Genomic DNA, 16,926 nt, shown 5'->3' on the forward strand with positions numbered 1-16,926 from the left:
CCTATTGCAGCCCCGTCTGAAAGCTAGACCTTGTACACCCCCGCTCCCCATGTCCTCACTCACATCCGCTTTCAGACAGAGCCAGGGTCATTTGAGATTTATGGGAAAGAGCTTAAACTTCCGCGGCCCTCTTCCCATCCTTATAGTTCCAACTGCGAGGCCCCGTAAGTCCTCAGAAATAGATTTTAAAGGCTTCTCTCTCCTGCTCTTGCTTTTCTCTCTCCAGGTATTCTTTCCCTAAGCTAGGAGTCTCTCCTTCTCCCTCTCAGGCTTCGCTATGCCTCGGGGTGGGAAGAGGGGGTCCCTAGCACACAGTCAGAACTCCAATGCCTGGCCAAGGTAGGCACCACAACGGGCAGCGGTCCACCAGCCCTTCACGGTGGGCGCCGGGGACCCCAGCCCCCCACCCCCCTACCCTAGCCTACCCCACCCCAGCCCCCCACCCCCCTACCATACCCTAACCCACCCCACCCCACCCCGGACCCATTACACAAACCGGGTCATTTCCCGCCCCTCCCTGCCCCAGGGAGGAGCCAGGACAGGTTATGAAATGAATGAAAGAACTAACTAGTCTCCTCAGCGCCCCGCCTCCGCCTTACTGCCTAGTCGGTCTCCCGGTTCTCCAGCAGGAGCGCAGGCAAGGAAACGGAGAGACAGCAGGAGGAAGAATGCGAGGAGGGTGACTCGTGAAGTCTCCTTGTGAAGCATGGGGATCCTACTTGAACCCTTTGGGGATTCAAGGACAGGGCTCCCCAGAGGCTGGGAAAGGACCTGTCTAAGAACCCAAATTAGAACCGAACTGTAGAGAGGCTAAGTGGTAAAGAATCCACCTGCAATGCTGGAGACACAGGAGAATGTGGGTTCGATCCCTGGGTCAGGAAGATCCCCTGGAGGAGGAAATGGCAACCCGCTCCAGTATTCTTGCCTGGGAAAATTCTATGGACAGAGGAGCCTGGTGGGCTACTGTCCATGAGACTGCGAAGAGTCGGGATACGACTGGGCATTCGGTGGCCATTAGTAGGGCAGCGGGCAGGGCTACTCTGAGTGTGGCTTAGAACAATCGGCAAGCGAGGCTTCACAGAGGATGCAGCTCAGCAAAGCACTGTTGGAGGGGCCGAAAATGGGGTTTCTTGAACGGTGTCCAGCAGGTCAGAGGTGGAGCTTTCTCTCACCTTCTTTTCCCTTTGTCCCCCGCCTCCGCCCACCTCCACCCCGCCCCACCAAAAGACACTGAGAAGTCAGAGCCATGTGGACTAGGTGGTTGAGGAATTTATTTAGGGGAGAATTAATCATATTTGTTCTTCCTCGGGGAGGGAGTCTTCAAACAATATCGAAGGGGGCGGGAAAGGGAGAAGGTCTGGAGGGGTGGGGGAGGGGCAACAGCCAGACAAAATGGCAACACACGATCACAGGCACTACAGACGCCACAGACACAGCAGAGGGTGCAGGATAGGGGCTCCAGACCGGGCCTCCAACCACCCCGGGACGGACGGAAGCGGGTGTGGAGGGAGGGAGGAGGCAAGGGAAGGTGGGGAGAGAGGGTGGGTTGGCCCCACAGACCCTCTGGCTCTGTCCAGATTGCCTAGCTGGCCCATCTCAGGGTGGGCAAAGGCGTGTGGGGGGTGCCTCTCTCTGGATCCCGCCCCTTAACCTCCAAGTCTTACTTCTTAGCTCTTCCTGGGCCACCTCAGTCCCCAGCCTTGGCAAAAGATATTCCCCCACCCCTAACAAAACCCATCCCTCAGCCCCAGCCAAGCCTCTCACCCTCCCCTCCCCACTGCTAAGCCCATCCACTTTAAAATATATTTTTCTTCACTGCTCCATTGCGGGGGCAGGGCTGCCCTTTTTGAAACCACCAGGCAGGCCCCGCCCCCACTATGAGCCACCAGCTGTCTAGAATCCCAACCATGACCTCACTCCAAATTTGGCCCATTCCTGAATCCCACTTCTAGGCTTGCCCTGCCCCCTTTAGAATCAAACTCAGTCTATGGAAAGTTCCAAGTCACACCCCTTTCATAGATTCTGGTCCCAATCCGAGACCCGCCCTCTCTGGAGCCTCACCCACTGTCTAGTTCAAGCCCCACCCTCTCTAAAACCAGCCCTCAGCGTTTTTCTCTACCTGGTTCCCAGGTCCCAAGTCACACTCCTTCCTTAGAACTCTGTCCTACTCTAACCCCTGCCCACTGTGGGCCCTACCACTGCCTCACTCAAAGCTCCACCCCTTCTAGACCCCCACCTTCAGCCTCCTTCCAAGCCCCATTCTAGAATGCTGTAGGGCACCCCTCTTCTTGAGACTCCAAATCCAGTATGTCTGGAACCCAATCCATCTGCTGATTAGTCCCCTCCACTCCAGAGCTCCTCCCCAAGACCACCTTGGGTTCCAGGATCACCCAGTCTCCCCTCTTCAGTGTTGGATTTTCCCTAATGGCCCCTGTTCAGGAATTGCTGGAGGAAATCAAGGCCAGAGTCAGGAGGAGGAGAGGGAGAAAGGAGATAGTCTGAACTCACACCCACCCTCCCCACGCAGCCTTCTGTCTCCTCCCTGTGCCCCTTAAAGAGTCCCCCCAAACCTCAGAGCACAGGGCCAGGGAACAGAGAGGGGCCAAAGGATGAAGGGGAAGGGGTAGGGGTAAGAGAAGGGCCCACTCAAGATCGGGTCCTTAATGCACAAGGGGAGTGGAGTGGGGGCAGGGCTTAGACAGATAAATAGATATTTATATATAATATATATATATATAAACAGCAAAGACAGTTAAGGGTCTCCTGGCTTGAGGGGTGGAGACCTGGGGTGTAGGGGTGGTAAGTGGGGGCAGGCCTTCTCCTGAGCTCTTGCCTACCCATGGGGTCCTCCCAGGCTGCACTGACCTGTGGAGACAAAAGACATAAAAAGGAGAGGTGGTCCAGACACAGGTAGTGCCTTTAGGGAAGGGGTGAGCTGCTATGCCTCTGCCCAGGCTTTACCCTCTATCTGCCATGCCCTTCCTTCCTTCTTCCTTCATTTATAGTCTTGGGGTCAGCTTCATCCCAGCTGCTCTTGTTGGGAAGATATACCTTACCTCCACTAGATTAGGTACCAAAGAAATTATGGTTTCCTTTTGGATTGGTTTCCCCTAATCCAAAAACATCTGTTAACAGGTACTGCTCTCCTCATTGCTGACAAACTACATTGAGCAGAGCGAAGATCCGTATCTTTGTGGAGCTTACATTGTAGCAGGGGAGACAGAGAGACTTCAAACAATGACCATGATGTGTAAATAAGTTATCTAGTATGGCATAAGGTGATAAGTGAAATGGAAAAACAAAAAGTAGACTGTGATGAGGGGGATCAGGAGTGCCCTAGTAGGGAAAGAAAGGTAGGTAGTCAGAGAAGACCTCATTGAAGAAGTGACATTGGAATAAAGACTTAAGGAGGTGAGGGAATGAACCATGCAGATAACCAAGGAGAAATACATTCTGGGCAGGGAGCACAGCCACCAGTGCAAGGGCCCTGGGGTGAGACCACATCTAGTGTGTTTGAGGAACAGCAAGGAGATCTGCGGGGCTTCATTGGAGTGAGCAAGGGAGAGTGATAGAAGATGATGTCAGAGAGGTAGGTAATGGGGTCACATAGGGCCTTGTGGACAAAGTTATGAGGACTTCAGCTTTGACTCTGGATCAGGTATAAATCAAGGGGAAATTTTTAAATGATAGTAAAATGTTTCATGCTATGTTGTTTCAGTAAATGTTTCTTAACATTAGTAGTGCTCTGATTTATCTATGGCATGAATTAGTCATGGTGACATCCCCTAATCTAGTAGAAAAGATAGTAAATAAATATATAAACTAATAATTACAGACTGTGATAAAGAAAACATAGGGAAAGGTAAGAAAAGGGACTTGTAAGGAGTTGGCCAGGTAAGGTTATCGTGTGTGTGGGTTTGAAACTCCAAGGAGAAAGCAAGTACCAAGACCATGAAGTTGGACTGTGCCTGGCACATCGGGATAGCCAGTGTGGCAGGAACAGAGTCAGGGGGGTGGTTGGGGATGACAGGTCAGAGAAATGAGGGGTGGGGCTAGATTGTGTAGGGACTCGTGGGCCATAGTGAAGGCTTTGGCTTTTAATCTGAGTGAGCCCCAGCAGAGATCTGAGTTCTGAGCACAGGAGGGCTGTGGCCTGATTTAGGATTTAACAGGGTTGTTCCCCAAGCTGTGAGCAGCATATAATGGGAATGGGAGTGGAAACCAGTGAAGAGGTCCAGAGGGACAGTGTGAAGATTATAGATATATTTTGAAGGTAGAGCCAACAGGAATTTTTAATGAATTGTATATGAGATACCTAATAAACTCCTCCCTGCCCTTTCCATCCTGGCCAAGTGCCAAAAGCTACCTCCACCTGTGTTGCCAGTTCCTTGCCCTCCCCTCTAACGCCATTAGCCTGTCTCTATTTCCCGTCTTCCCCTCTCATATGCGAGGGACATCTCGCTTCTCTTTAGGGTCCCAACAAGGCAGGCAAGACTTTTCCAATGCCCCCTGCTTCGCTCCGCCCCGCCCCTTTCCTTCTTGGAAATTCCACACCACTCCCCTCATCTCCACGGTTGCGGAGAGGTGGCGGATCTGTCACCTCCTTCCAGATTAGTAATCGCTGACCTTCATGATTCAAGCCCATTTACCCTCATCATCCATTGGCTTTATAACACATAGGCTAAGACCCACCTCCTCGTCCCTCTTTGGCGCCTGCGCCCAGCCGACTTTCCAGTATGCAAATCCTCCTGTTATTCCTCCTTTCATTGGTTGCTCTGCCCGCTTCTCTCCCCTCCCTTCCAAAACAGCACTTCCACCTCTCTCCCATTGGCTCTTCATTCTGCCTATTTTCAAAAGCCACTCTTCTCCTCTCCACCATTGGCTAGTTACTCGTGCTTAACATGTAGCTCCGCCTCTCTATTGGCACCTTCAAACGGCCGTCCTTACTTGTCCAGCTAGCGTCCTATGTACATATTCTCCTGTCTTTTATTGGTTCATTGACTCGCCCATCTCCTTTCATGAGCCCTCATTGGCGACCTCACCCGTCTGTCACTCACCAGACTACATCTGATTGGAGAAGGATGTGGGTGCGCCCTGAGGGCCGTAGCCTTGCTGCCCGTAGTCGCCCTGAGGCCCATAGCCACCGCCACCGCTGCTGGCCGGCTGCCCGTAGTCTGGCTGATAGCCGCCCTGGGGCCCGTAGGAGTCCTGGGGCCCGTACCCGCCGGGGCCCTGCCCGTAGCCTGCCTCGCCATAGGCGTCCCCGGGCGCTGGTTGCTTCTCGGGGGCACCGGGAGGAGCGCGCAGGAATGGGGCTGCCCAACCTGTCTCCTTGAACACGAACCACAGGTTGCCGACCCAGAGCACTAGGTTCAGGAAGCCAAACACCTGCGGGGAGACAAAGCTCTGCTGTCATCTAGCGCCCGTTGCCCTGGTGGTCCTGGGGATCATTGAGGCTGTTTGCATCGGGCTTGGATTCGCGGGCGCCCGGAGGGTGGTGGTTTCTGAGACCCTGACCCTCCGAGTCCCAGCACATGAATGTCTGTGTGCAAAAAAATCACCTTGGTGGGGGTGATTAGAATTCACATTCCCACGGATATATGTGTATATATGTATTTGCATATATACACGTTTATACATGTACAGAATGTAGTAAATGAATCTAATTTTGTAAGATATAGTAAAATGTTAAGCATAAATTTTTATTAAATATGTAGGCATAACACTAATAAACACATACACACATATGTATAAATACATATGTATAAAGAACATAAACGGGATTTTCCAGGCAAGAATACTGGAGTGGGTTGCGATTTCCTTCTCCAGGAGGATCTTCTTGACCCAGGGATTGAACCCACGTCTCCTGTATTGCAGGCAGTTTCTTTACCACTAAGCCACCAGGGGCTTATGTATAAATACATATGTGTAAAGTATATAAATATATGATTTATACTAAAACAAAGATATAGGATTTGCATAAATAGGTACAATGTAATTCAGTTTGGGGCCAGAAAGTAATATTTCTACTTTACAGTTGAGGAAACTGAGGCCCAGAGAAGCTAAGTGGCTGGTCTGATAGCCAGCAATTGACAGAAAAAAATTGGAACCTTAGCATCTGTAACACTTGTATACAACTTACCATGTGCCAGGTCCTTTTCTAAGCATTTTGTATGTTATTATTCCACTAATCAAGTTTGAAGCAGGACCTCTTGTTTTCAATTTACATGCTCAAACTGAGGTCTGAGCATGACTACAGGTTATAGAATTTGCAAGTGGCAGAACCGGGATTTGAGCTCAGCCTGACTCTGGCCAGTAGGGGGCGTCCAGATGAGGAACATTTCAAGTTATTCTTTTATTTTGCATGTAAGGAAACAGGTCCCTAGAGGGTACTCATTGAGTTGCCAGAGATTCTACATGACTAGGCTGAGCCTTGGATCCAGGACCTAACTGGACAGAAAATCTCATGTTCCCCTTTTGGGAACAGTTTGTAGTGTCACAGTGATTACAATTACTATCTCATCCTTCAAGGCTCTGTTGTTTGCATGCCTCCTCCAGGGAGCCCTCTTGGATTTCTTCAGAATTCTCCTCTCATTTTTTTCTCTCCACTACTCCCCCTCCCCATGCCAGATTAAGTCTCCCAGCCACCCTCCCCAGCTGGCCCAGCCAGCTTCCCAGGACTTACCACCGAGGTGTTGAGGCCAGAGGTCACAGGGTCCCTCAGCTCCTTGCATGTATTCCCTGGCTGGTGGCAGACATGCATCCCTTTAATAATGTTCTCTGGGTCTGTGGCCATCTTCACGTCTGACAGTCCCTTGGCCCAGGCCGATGAGCTAACCAGCCACATGAAGGCAAACACTGCTGTGGCCAGAAAGTCCTAGGACAGGCAGGGGAGAAGGATACAGCACCATGAGTGGGATGCTTCATGCTGGGCTGTGGGGCCTCCTCAGATCACAGGCTTTCTTGGGAGAGGGGGGGTCCCCCAGAAGAGGCTGTCTCTCCCCTGCCTTTCCAGCTCTTGAAGCCCCCAACGCTCACTTGAAGGTGACCCTTCTCGCTTGGACGTGTGTGTATTTGTGTGTATATGTGACACAGAGGGTGTGAGAGTGTGATTGTGGTATGTGGGGGGTGTGTGTGTGTGTGAGGAGGGTTCTCTGAGTTGGTTGTCTAATCTGTGGCAAGTAGTGTGTCTTTCCACTTATGTCTGAATGTGGGGATTTGTGTCATTTTGTATCTGGAATGAGGGTGTATGAGTACAGCTGTATAGGAATCAGTGTGTCTGTGTGGTGTGATGGATGACAAGCATGACTGACGTAATGAACCTCTGTGTGCTCCTTTCTTTGATCTAGGCTGTGGGGTTTGGTGAGACGTGGTAAGTTTCCAGGTGTCTGGGATTCCGTGTGGGCTGTAGATGTGTCCCTGTCACTCTATGAGTCAGTGTCTCTGATGCTTGTAGCAGCAGTGCTTGCATGTGAGCCTGTCTGGAATTTGGTGTGGCCTGTAAAAATGGCTGTGTCCCCAAGGCTCCGTGTCCCCTGGCCCCTGCATGCATGTGAGTGGCTGTGGGAGCTCACCAGCATGGGCCCCTTGTTGTTCTCTCGGTACTTGTTCTGCAGGAAGATGTAGGTAGCCAGAGCCCCCATGGAGTAGAGGAAGGCAAACACAGCCACGGTGACAAAGAATTCAGCTGATGAGGAGTAGTTCCCCACCAGGAAGATTTTTTTAGGGTCCCCTTGGCAGGTGGGTGCCTCAAAGTACACTTCGTGCAGCCTGTGGAGAGAGGTGGGCAGGTGTGGCCTAGGCCCTAAGAACTCCCTTCCCCTCCCCCCTTCCCAGTCATGGGTCCTCCCAGATTCTGACATGGTCCCAGGAAGAGGAGGAGATAACCATTCACGAGCACCTACTGTGTACCAGTCACATTTCATTATTTGTTGTTGTTTGGCTTTTATGGTTGCACCACAGGGCTTGTGGGATCCTAGTTCCCTGACTAGGGATTGAACCCTAGCATAGAGTCCTAACCACTAGACCACCAGGAAAGTCCTGCAGTCACATTTCAGTGATTGCTGAGAACATCCCGGTGAAATAGGTGTTATTCAGCCCTCACTCCAATCTAGGCACTTTGCAGAACACACCAGGCACCCTCCCACCCTAGGATCTTTGCACTAGAATGCTCTCCTAGATATCTCATATCTTACTCATTCCATCTCCTTTAAGCTTTGCTACACTGGTCATCTTCCCAGTGAGGTCTTCCCTGATCTATTTAAAATTAAATCTAACCATTCCCTCCCAGCACTCCTTAGCCCCTTTCTTTGGTCCATTTTCTCTGTAACTGTGAAACCCCTGGACATACCATGTATGTTACTTTTTTCCTTGATTTTTTCTGTAAGTACAAGAGGGCAGGGATTTTCCCTTGGTTTTGTTCACTGTTATGCCCTTAAGTCTCGGAACAGTGCTGCCACATAGTAGGCGCTCAATAAGTATTTATTAAATGAAATATGTGGAGGCAGAAACAAAGGCTTCAAGAAACGCACTGACTTGCCTAAAGTCACACAGCTGGCATGGGAATGACAGAATTGGGATCTGAATCCTGTGTTTTTCCCCTATGTCATGTTGACTCTTCTCTCCACCTCACTTCAGGTCCTCAAAAGAAAAACAAATGTGTACATAGCCGAGGAGAGCCCAGAGACTACAAGATAGGAGGAGACGGACAGAAAGACAGGAGGGTAGAAGGGATGCAAGAACGGGATGGGTGTATGTGAGGTGTGGGTGGGGCGGGTGGGGGCAGACTGCGAAGACATGTGGTGTGAGAGAAGAGGGGTCATAAGGAGGAATGTGTGTGGGGAGAAAGACTGGGGTGACGTCCCTGAGCTCCGACCTCAGGTTGGAGGGCAGGATCCTGAGATAAGCAAATGTGCCAGTGCCCTTGTATAGCAAAGCTTAAACGTATTGATCAGCTCTAAGCATTTTACATAATTGCCTCTTTTATGGACTCTTCCCCACAATTCTTTAAAGGAGGCATTATTATACCTGTTTTACAGAAGAACAAACCGAGGCTCTGCAAGACTAAGTTACTTATCCGGGGCTGCAAGGCTGCTAAATGATGGAGCTAGGAGTTGGGTCTGGTTTGAGTTTTTGGGTTTCTAGGGGGGAATAAGGGGTCCTTAGGGGGGTTATTGGGGCAGTGGCAGGGTTGGTCAAGGGGAACACAGGCTAAAGATTTTTTTTCCCCTGGCAGACTTGCGGGTAAAGGGCAGATCCTCAGGACCTGAGGCTCTAGGCATGGGAGGTGTTGGGGGCCACAGATTTTTGTGGCCTTCTAGATTCCAAAGTATCCCATGCTGCAGCTCCTACTCCTTCCCCAAATTCCCTTGGCTTCTGTGAGCTGGTGGATCCCTGGTTGCCATGCCCCCTCCCCAGCCTCTCAGACCATGCCTCCCTGGCACTTTTCTTTTGATTATTGCTCAGGACCACTGCTGGACTATCCTCTCTTCAGTCTTCCCTCTCACCTTGGATGATCTCCTGAGCCTACATTTACCCTTAATGCTCAAAAATCCCTAATTTCCAACTCAATCCCTGACCTCTTTCCTGAGTCCTTTAAACTTCTTTATTTCCCTTATTTTAACGAACACTTACGAGTGCTTATTGTGTGTCTGGCACTATGCTAAGCATTTTACAAGTATTAATTCACTTAATATGTATCATAACCCTATAGGGTGAGTATTATTATCTCCTTTTATGGATGAAGAAATGGAGACCTGGAGCAGGTATGAGTCTTGTCCTAGTAGTGGAAGAGCCTCAGGAGCCTCCATTGAATTGTTCTTGTAAGCTCTGTCTTTCCATGGCTAGGAGGGAAGCCTCTCCATTAGGGCAGCCACTTTGCCTGCTTGTGCTCACTCTCGTGTACCTAGCATCCAGCATACGGGGAGAGCTCAATAATTTCCCAAACTGCTTAACTGGGTTTAATCCTTCCCTATGGCTAAGCAGCACCCCCTCATTATTCTTTATTTTAAGACCCTGCAGGAGGATCCCTTCCTTGGATTTCTCCCAATTTGCAATTATCTTTATTAATTTATTTGTTATAATGTTGGCTTCATAAGGTAGCTTGGTCTGTTTTGTTCACTGTTTTATCCCCAGCACTTTGAGCAGTACCTGACATAAAATAGGTTCTCAAGAAATGTATATGGAATGAATGAATGGGAATTAAATAATAATATTGGCTAACATTATTATCCTATGGCATTAAGGATACATATATATGTGTGTGTATGTGTATATATATATATATATATATATATATATATATAATTTTGAATCTTATTTATTGCTAGTCTCCTGTCCCTCCCCTTCACTAGAACATAGCCAGAGGGCAACAGCCTATGCCTGTCTTGGTCACCACGTGTCCCAGATGTCCAGAGCAGTGCCAGGCACAAGGTAGGTGCTCAGTGCATGCGCAGTGACCTGAGTGGGTGTGGTCTCCCGAGGTGCAGGCTGGGCAGGAGCCTCTGGGGTGGAAGTGTCGGCCAGTCCCAACCCCCCACCCCCATCCCAGGCCTGTCAGGATCCCAGGGGCGGGCTAGAGTGGGGGCACACCTGAAGGGGTACTCGAATTCGACCTCGATGTTGAGGTCACTCTTGGTCTTGTTGGCACAGTCCACACTCAGCTGGAACTCCCCACTGTAACTGCCGCATGTGGCAAAGGCGAAGATGGCAAAGACCTTGGGCAGTAGGGGTGGGGATGGCCACAGTGAGCCTGTGTGCACGTGGGATGGGGCTGCCCTCCTCTGGACAGATCAGGACCCAGCATAGGCAGCAGCAGATGGACTAGTCCCCACCCCCACCCCCTAATCAGGGCTCATGGGGCCCAAGGACAAGCTGATTAGAGGGGTGTGACTATCTCTTCCAGTCTTTCTCCCACTGTGTCTCTTGGGCTCTACGTCTCAATAATGCTCTGATTCCCCTTGTCCTGGCTCAGTCTCTATTTCTCTCTCTGTCTCTCTCTCTGTATTCTGCCTGTCTCTTGTCCTCTGTGTCTCTACTTCTCTCAGTCTCTCTCTCTCTGTATTTCTCAATGTCTTTGTTTTTCTCAAATATCTCTGTCTCCGTTTCTCTACTTCTCTAGTATCTATGTGTGTCTCTTTCCGCCTCTTCTCTCTATCTATATCTCTCTCTGAATGCATGTCTCTCTGTGTGTGTCTTTCTGTTTCTTGGTCTGTCTTTAACTCCCTGCTTTGTCTCTGACTCGTTGTCTCTATGGTGCTCTCTCTGTCTCCCTCCTGCCTTTCTGTTTATCAATTTATCTCTTTCTCTTTTCCCAGTGGGTCTCTTCTCCTTCTATCTCTTTCTCTTCCCCACCCCACTTTTCTTCCTCTCTTCCTGTGTCTGTTTCTCTTTGCATCTCTGTTCATCTTTCTCTGTCCCCCATTTCTTTGTCTCTTTCTCATCTCTATATCTTTTTTTCTGGGTATTTCCATCTCTGTGTCCATCATTCCTGATCTCCCATTCTCTCTGTCTCCTTCACTGTCTCTGGGTTTCTCTGACTTTGTGTCTCTCCCTGGAGCAACCAGCTCAGGCTTCACCTCCCTTGCCCCTCTCTCACTTCAGGAGAGGAAGTAGCACATCACCATATTCCACTTCATGATGTGGGTACCCTTGGCCTTGTGTGATGTTACATCACGGCCCATCCATTCTCTGGCCCCAATGCCCTGGGACTTCACCCTGGAGCCCAATTTCCCCATACCCTTTACCCCCAACCAACCAATTATTCCTCCCTCCCCATCCATATTCCACCTCTGCTCTTCCGAATCCCAGTACCTCCCTCTTTCTCCCCACAGCTCAGACCACACTCACCCATTGCAGCACCTTCACGAAGCCGAGGGGCTCCTTGACCACCCGGAACTGACCCCCAGCCACCAGCTGAGGAGAGAATTAGTGGGGAAGGGTGGGGTTGTTGGGGATGGAGAGGGAGGTGAGGGACAAGGCCACCAGGCAATAACCCCTGGGGATAAGGCATGTGATCTCGGGGAGAGAGTGACATTTGGAGAGAAGGTGAAAAGGAGAAAGCGACACTTTGGGGAAGGTGTGAGCTCAGGGTCTCTGAAGAAGATCCCTGGGGTTCAGGGAGGTGGGGAGATAGATGGTAGAGGGGTTCAAGGGTGAGGAAGATGGGGATGGAGTCAGGACTAGTTAAGGAAGGAGAGAAGGTTTGAAATCATAAAGATGAGTCAGATGGCAAAGGGGATCAGGTGGAGAGAGTGAGGAAGGAGTTGGGGTTCATTAAGGTGGGGGAAATGGTCTTGGATGGTGAAGGTGAGTCACAACAGGGAGGGAGTTGGGTTGGCTAGGGTGGGGGAGGGGTCTGCAGCGGTAAAGGTGAGTCAGATGATGGTGGTGGGGTGTCTGAGATGATGAGGATGGGGAGGGGTTAGTCCTGGTTAGAGATGGGCGAGGTTCTGAGGTGGTGAAGAAGAGCGCGATGGCAGAAAGTCTAGACTGATTAAGGTGGAGAAGAGCTGGGACATGGCTTCACTGTATATGTGCTGGGGGAAGGGAGACTAGGGGTTTGGGAGAAGCGAAACCGATCGTCCCCCTTGGTCTGCTCTGGGGGAAGAGGTGGTCGTCTACCAGGGTACCATCTGGAAGGGTCTGGAAGGGGCAGGTGTCAGCCCTCCCTTGCACCCCCGCCCCCACTCCTTCTGTCGCTCTATTTCCTAGCTCATCCGCAGCACCCTCCAGTCTTTCTTCCATTCTCCCTTCCCTTCCCTCCTTGCCTATACCTTAGCTCTAAGACCCCTCTTCTTCCTCGCTCGCCTGTAAGGAAATGGCTTCTGGAGGCTCCCGCTGCGGCAGTGAGGACAGCCCTCGCTGCGGCAAAGGGCGCACTCCTTTTCTCCACCTCCCCTTCCCTCCCCTCGTCTGCCGCAGACCCCAGCCCCAGAGCCGGGGACCAGGCGTCCGCTGCTAGAATTCTGGCCACCACCTCTTAGAGTAGGCAGATTCACTGCGAGCCGGGCGAGGAGGCCGGGCAGCGGCGGGCTCTGTCCGCGGTGCTGGAACGCGTACCTGATTCACCACGTCCATGTCGGCCAGCAGCAGCATCAGCAATGCGGGGGGCGGGAGGCGCCTGCTAGCAAGGGCGGGCGCAGGGTGCGGCGGGGGCGGCGCGCAATCGTCGGAACAGCCCAGGCGGCCGCAGCTCCGCCCCTCGCACCCCCGCCTCACTCGCCAAGGGAGCCTGCGCACAGCGGCTGTGTCTAAATCGCACTGGTCGCCATTCCAGCCGGGAGGTTGGAACCGTGAGAATTTTCTGGGAAGGTCGTGATCTCTGAAAACACGGCTAGATATCTGGGGAGGCGGACCGTTCCGTCCTACAGTAGGACAGTTTGCTAGCCCTTTACTGAATTTGTTGAATGTGTTCATTTATTTAATCCTTAGAACGTCCCTATGTGGTAGGGACCATTTGTCCCCATTTTTATAAGTGAGGAAAATTAGTCCCCAGAGAGGTTAAGCGACTTGTATAACATTACCCAGCTAGTTATTGACAGTGCCCAAAGTCCCTGCAATTTAAACGTAGTTCAGGGTCTTGAGGGTTTCTTCTTTTCTGCATTTTCAGAACATTAAAAACAAAACACCCTCCCACTACCAACTATCTCCCGTTTCTCTCTTCCTTAGTCAAAGTGTTGCTTTGACTAAGGAACAACTTAGTCAACTCCCTACTCCAACTCTACATTTGTTCAGTTCAGTTCAGTTCAGTCGCTCAGTTGTGTCCAACTCTGTGACCCCATGAATCACAGCACACCAGGCCTCCCTGTCCATCACCAACTCCCGGAGCTTACTCAAACTCATGCCCATCGAGTCAGTGATGCCATCCAGCCATCACATCCTGTCGTCCCCTTCTCCTCCTGCCCCCAATCCCTTCCGTCATCAGGGTCTTTTTCAATGAGTCAACTCTTTGCATGAGGTGGCCAAAGTATTGGAGTTTCAGCTTCAGCATCAGTCCTTCCAATGAACACCCAGGACTGATCTCCTTTAGGATGGACTGGTTGGATCTCCTTGCAGCCCAAGGGACTCTCAAGAGTCTTCTCCAACACCACAGTTCAAAAGCATCAACACTTTGGTGCTCAGCTTTCTTCACAGTCCAATTCTCACATCCATACATGACCACTGGAAAAACCATAGCCTTGACCAGACGGACCTTTGTTGGCAAAGTAATGTCTCTGCTTTTTAATATGCTGTCTAGGTTGGTCATAACTTTCCTTCCAAGGAGTAAGCATCTTTTAGTTTCATGGCTGCAATCACCATCTGCAGTGATTTTGGAGCCCCCCAAAAATAAAGTCTGACACTGTTTCCACTGTTTCTCCATCTATTTCCCATGAAGTGATGGGACCAGATGCCATGATCTTAGTTTTCTGAATGTTGAGCTTTAAGCCAACTTTTTCACTCTCCTCTTTCACTTTCATCAAGAGGCTCTTTATTTCCTCTTCACTTTCTGCCATAAGGGTGGTGTCATCTGCATATCTGAGGTTATTGATATTTCTCCCGGCAATCTTGATTCCAGCTTGTGCTTCTTCCAGCCCAGTGTTTCTCATGATGTACTCTGCATATAAGTTAAATAAGCAGGGTGACAATATACAGCCTTGACATACTCCTTTCCCTATTTGGAACCAGTCTGTTGTTCCATGTCCAGTTCTAACTGTTGCTTCCTGACCTGCATACAGGTTTCTCAAGAGGCAGGTCAGGTGGTCTGGTATTCCCATCTCTTTAAGAATTTTCACAGTTTATTGTGATCCACACAGTCAAAGGCTTTGGCATAGTCAATAAAGCAGAAACAGATGTTTTTCTGGAACTCTCTTGCTTTTTCCCTACACTTGTTACAACCTGTATATTCCTCAGTCCTCACTTAATTGGATTACACCTCCTTCACGCTGCCAAAATGAGGCCCACTGAGGTCAATGGCAATTGCCAGGTTGTAGAAACCAATGGATAAATACAGTTGGAATTTAAAATGCTAAGCCTCACTCGCACTAAAAGAAATGCCTATAAAAGCTACCAAGACATTGTTTTTCACCTTTGAGGGTGGGGAATATAAAACAGTTTGATAATGCTCAATATTAGTGGGTTGACCAGAAATAGGCATTCTCATAAATTGCCCATGGAAGTTAAATTGGTATAACTTCTGTAGAGAATAGTTTGGCAGGATATAGAAAACTATCAAGCCCATATATGTGGCTCAGCACTTAACACTTGTAGGAATTTGTCTTGCAGGGAGATTCATACATGTGCTAAAGGAGGTATGTATAAGATGATACACTGCAGTGCTCTTTATTTTTTATTATAAAAATAAGGAAATGTGGACACTTCCCAAGTGTTCATTACTGGTGGCCAGTTTAACAAAAAACTCAGCTAGAGCCACAAAATGGAGTACTATGTAGCTGTCATTACTAATAATATGGAGCTGTGTAATGATCTCCAAGATACTTCAGTAAGAAATGCAAGAGGTCAAACTATGTGGGAATTGTGTACAAACAGAATGAAGGGATTGTATCATAATGATAGAATAACTAACATTTTAAGTTGTGGCAATTCTGTGAGCTTCTCATATATCACTCATTTAAATCCTCACAACAACTCTATGAGTCAGGTACTACTACTATCCCAAACTAAGCTGAAGGAATTTTCTAAAGTAATACAGTCAGAAAGTGATAGAACTAGGATTTGAATAGCTGGTAAGTGGCTGAACTTTGAACAGCTGGTAAGTGGAGGAGCTAGGATTTGAACCCAGGAAGTTTGGCTCCAGCACCTGTTACTGTTAGCCATTGTGCTAACTTATCAGTACAGCATCCTATAACTGTATAAAAGATATCTGATAACACTGGTTGCCTCCAGAGGGAAGGGAAACTTTCACTTTATACTCCTCTGTACTTTTGAATTTTGAACTATCTGAATGTATAGTTCAAATGTATGTATGAAGAGCATGGGCTTTGGCATCCAATTGCTGGAATTTGCATCCCACCTCTAATATCTGTTCCTGTATGACTTTGGACAGGTAAGATAATTTAAAATGGTACTTACAGGATAGTTGCACTGATTAAACAAGATAATCACTGTAACACACCTAGTTCGGGGCCCAGTAAATGGTTCATTTTACCTCTACACATCTCTGGAACCTACTCCCTTCTCTCCATTTCCTCCGCCACCTCCCCTGGCTAAGGCAGCCATCATTCCTGCCAAATTTAGCATCTCCAGTCTCTTCCCCCTCCCTTCTGTTTTCAGCACAAACGTCAGAGCATCTATTTAAAATGCAAAGTTAACTATATCACTACCCTGCTCAAATTCCTTTCATGGCTCCCCACTGCGTTCAGGAAAAGCCCCAGGGGTTGGGGCCTGGCATTCAAGGGTCTGCATCATCTGGCCTCGGTGGCTTGTCCCACCTCATCCCTCAACAACTCCATTCCCTCTCTTTACCATACCCATAACTTACTTTCCCACCATACACAAGCCCAACCACCCTAAGCCTTTGTTTCCAGACCCAGTGCAACTCTATATATTCTGAATCCCAGATCTCCAATTTTGGTTTCTCTCAAATTTCAGTCCTGGTTCAATTGACACAAATTATACAAATGAGAACCCCTGCTCTGAGAGCTGGGGGGAGACCTTAGGTCAGACCTTCCCCGCAGGTGGCCCCATCCTGTGCCACTTCCAACACTACCTCAATTCCTTTGGCATGGGGATGACTAACACTTTGGACAAGTCCTGACACAGGTCTAAGCCAGCTCAGTTTGTGGTAAGGGAAACCCAGAACAGTGCCTGGTAGAAAACAACTGCCTGTTAAACCTTCACTGAATGAAGGAGACCCCAAAGTTTGGGCAATGACTAAAGGTAGGAAAAGAAGCAGAAAGAGGAGCTGTGGGATCTGGGAATGGGGTACTC

General features: G+C 49.4%; 1 protein-coding gene across 1 annotated transcript; it reads right to left on the reverse strand.

Moving 5' to 3' along the window:
• Positions 1 to 1,249: 1,249 nt before the first annotated feature.
• SYP (synaptophysin) lies at positions 1,250 to 13,165 on the reverse strand. Its single transcript, XM_020876755.2, has 7 exons — positions 13,060 to 13,165; positions 11,848 to 11,913; positions 10,591 to 10,715; positions 7,575 to 7,770; positions 6,686 to 6,877; positions 5,058 to 5,388; positions 1,250 to 2,865 (listed from the first exon to the last, which is right to left on the reverse strand). The coding sequence occupies exons 1-6, from the start codon at positions 13,093 to 13,095 to the stop codon at positions 5,062 to 5,064; spliced, it is 942 nt and encodes a 313-aa protein (XP_020732414.1). The 5' UTR covers positions 13,096 to 13,165; the 3' UTR covers positions 1,250 to 2,865; positions 5,058 to 5,061.
• Positions 13,166 to 16,926: the final 3,761 nt, after the last annotated feature.

The sequence above is a fragment of the Odocoileus virginianus genome, unplaced genomic scaffold (genome assembly GCF_023699985.2).
Source record: "Odocoileus virginianus isolate 20LAN1187 ecotype Illinois unplaced genomic scaffold, Ovbor_1.2 Unplaced_Contig_22, whole genome shotgun sequence".
NCBI lineage: Eukaryota > Metazoa > Chordata > Mammalia > Artiodactyla > Cervidae > Odocoileus > Odocoileus virginianus.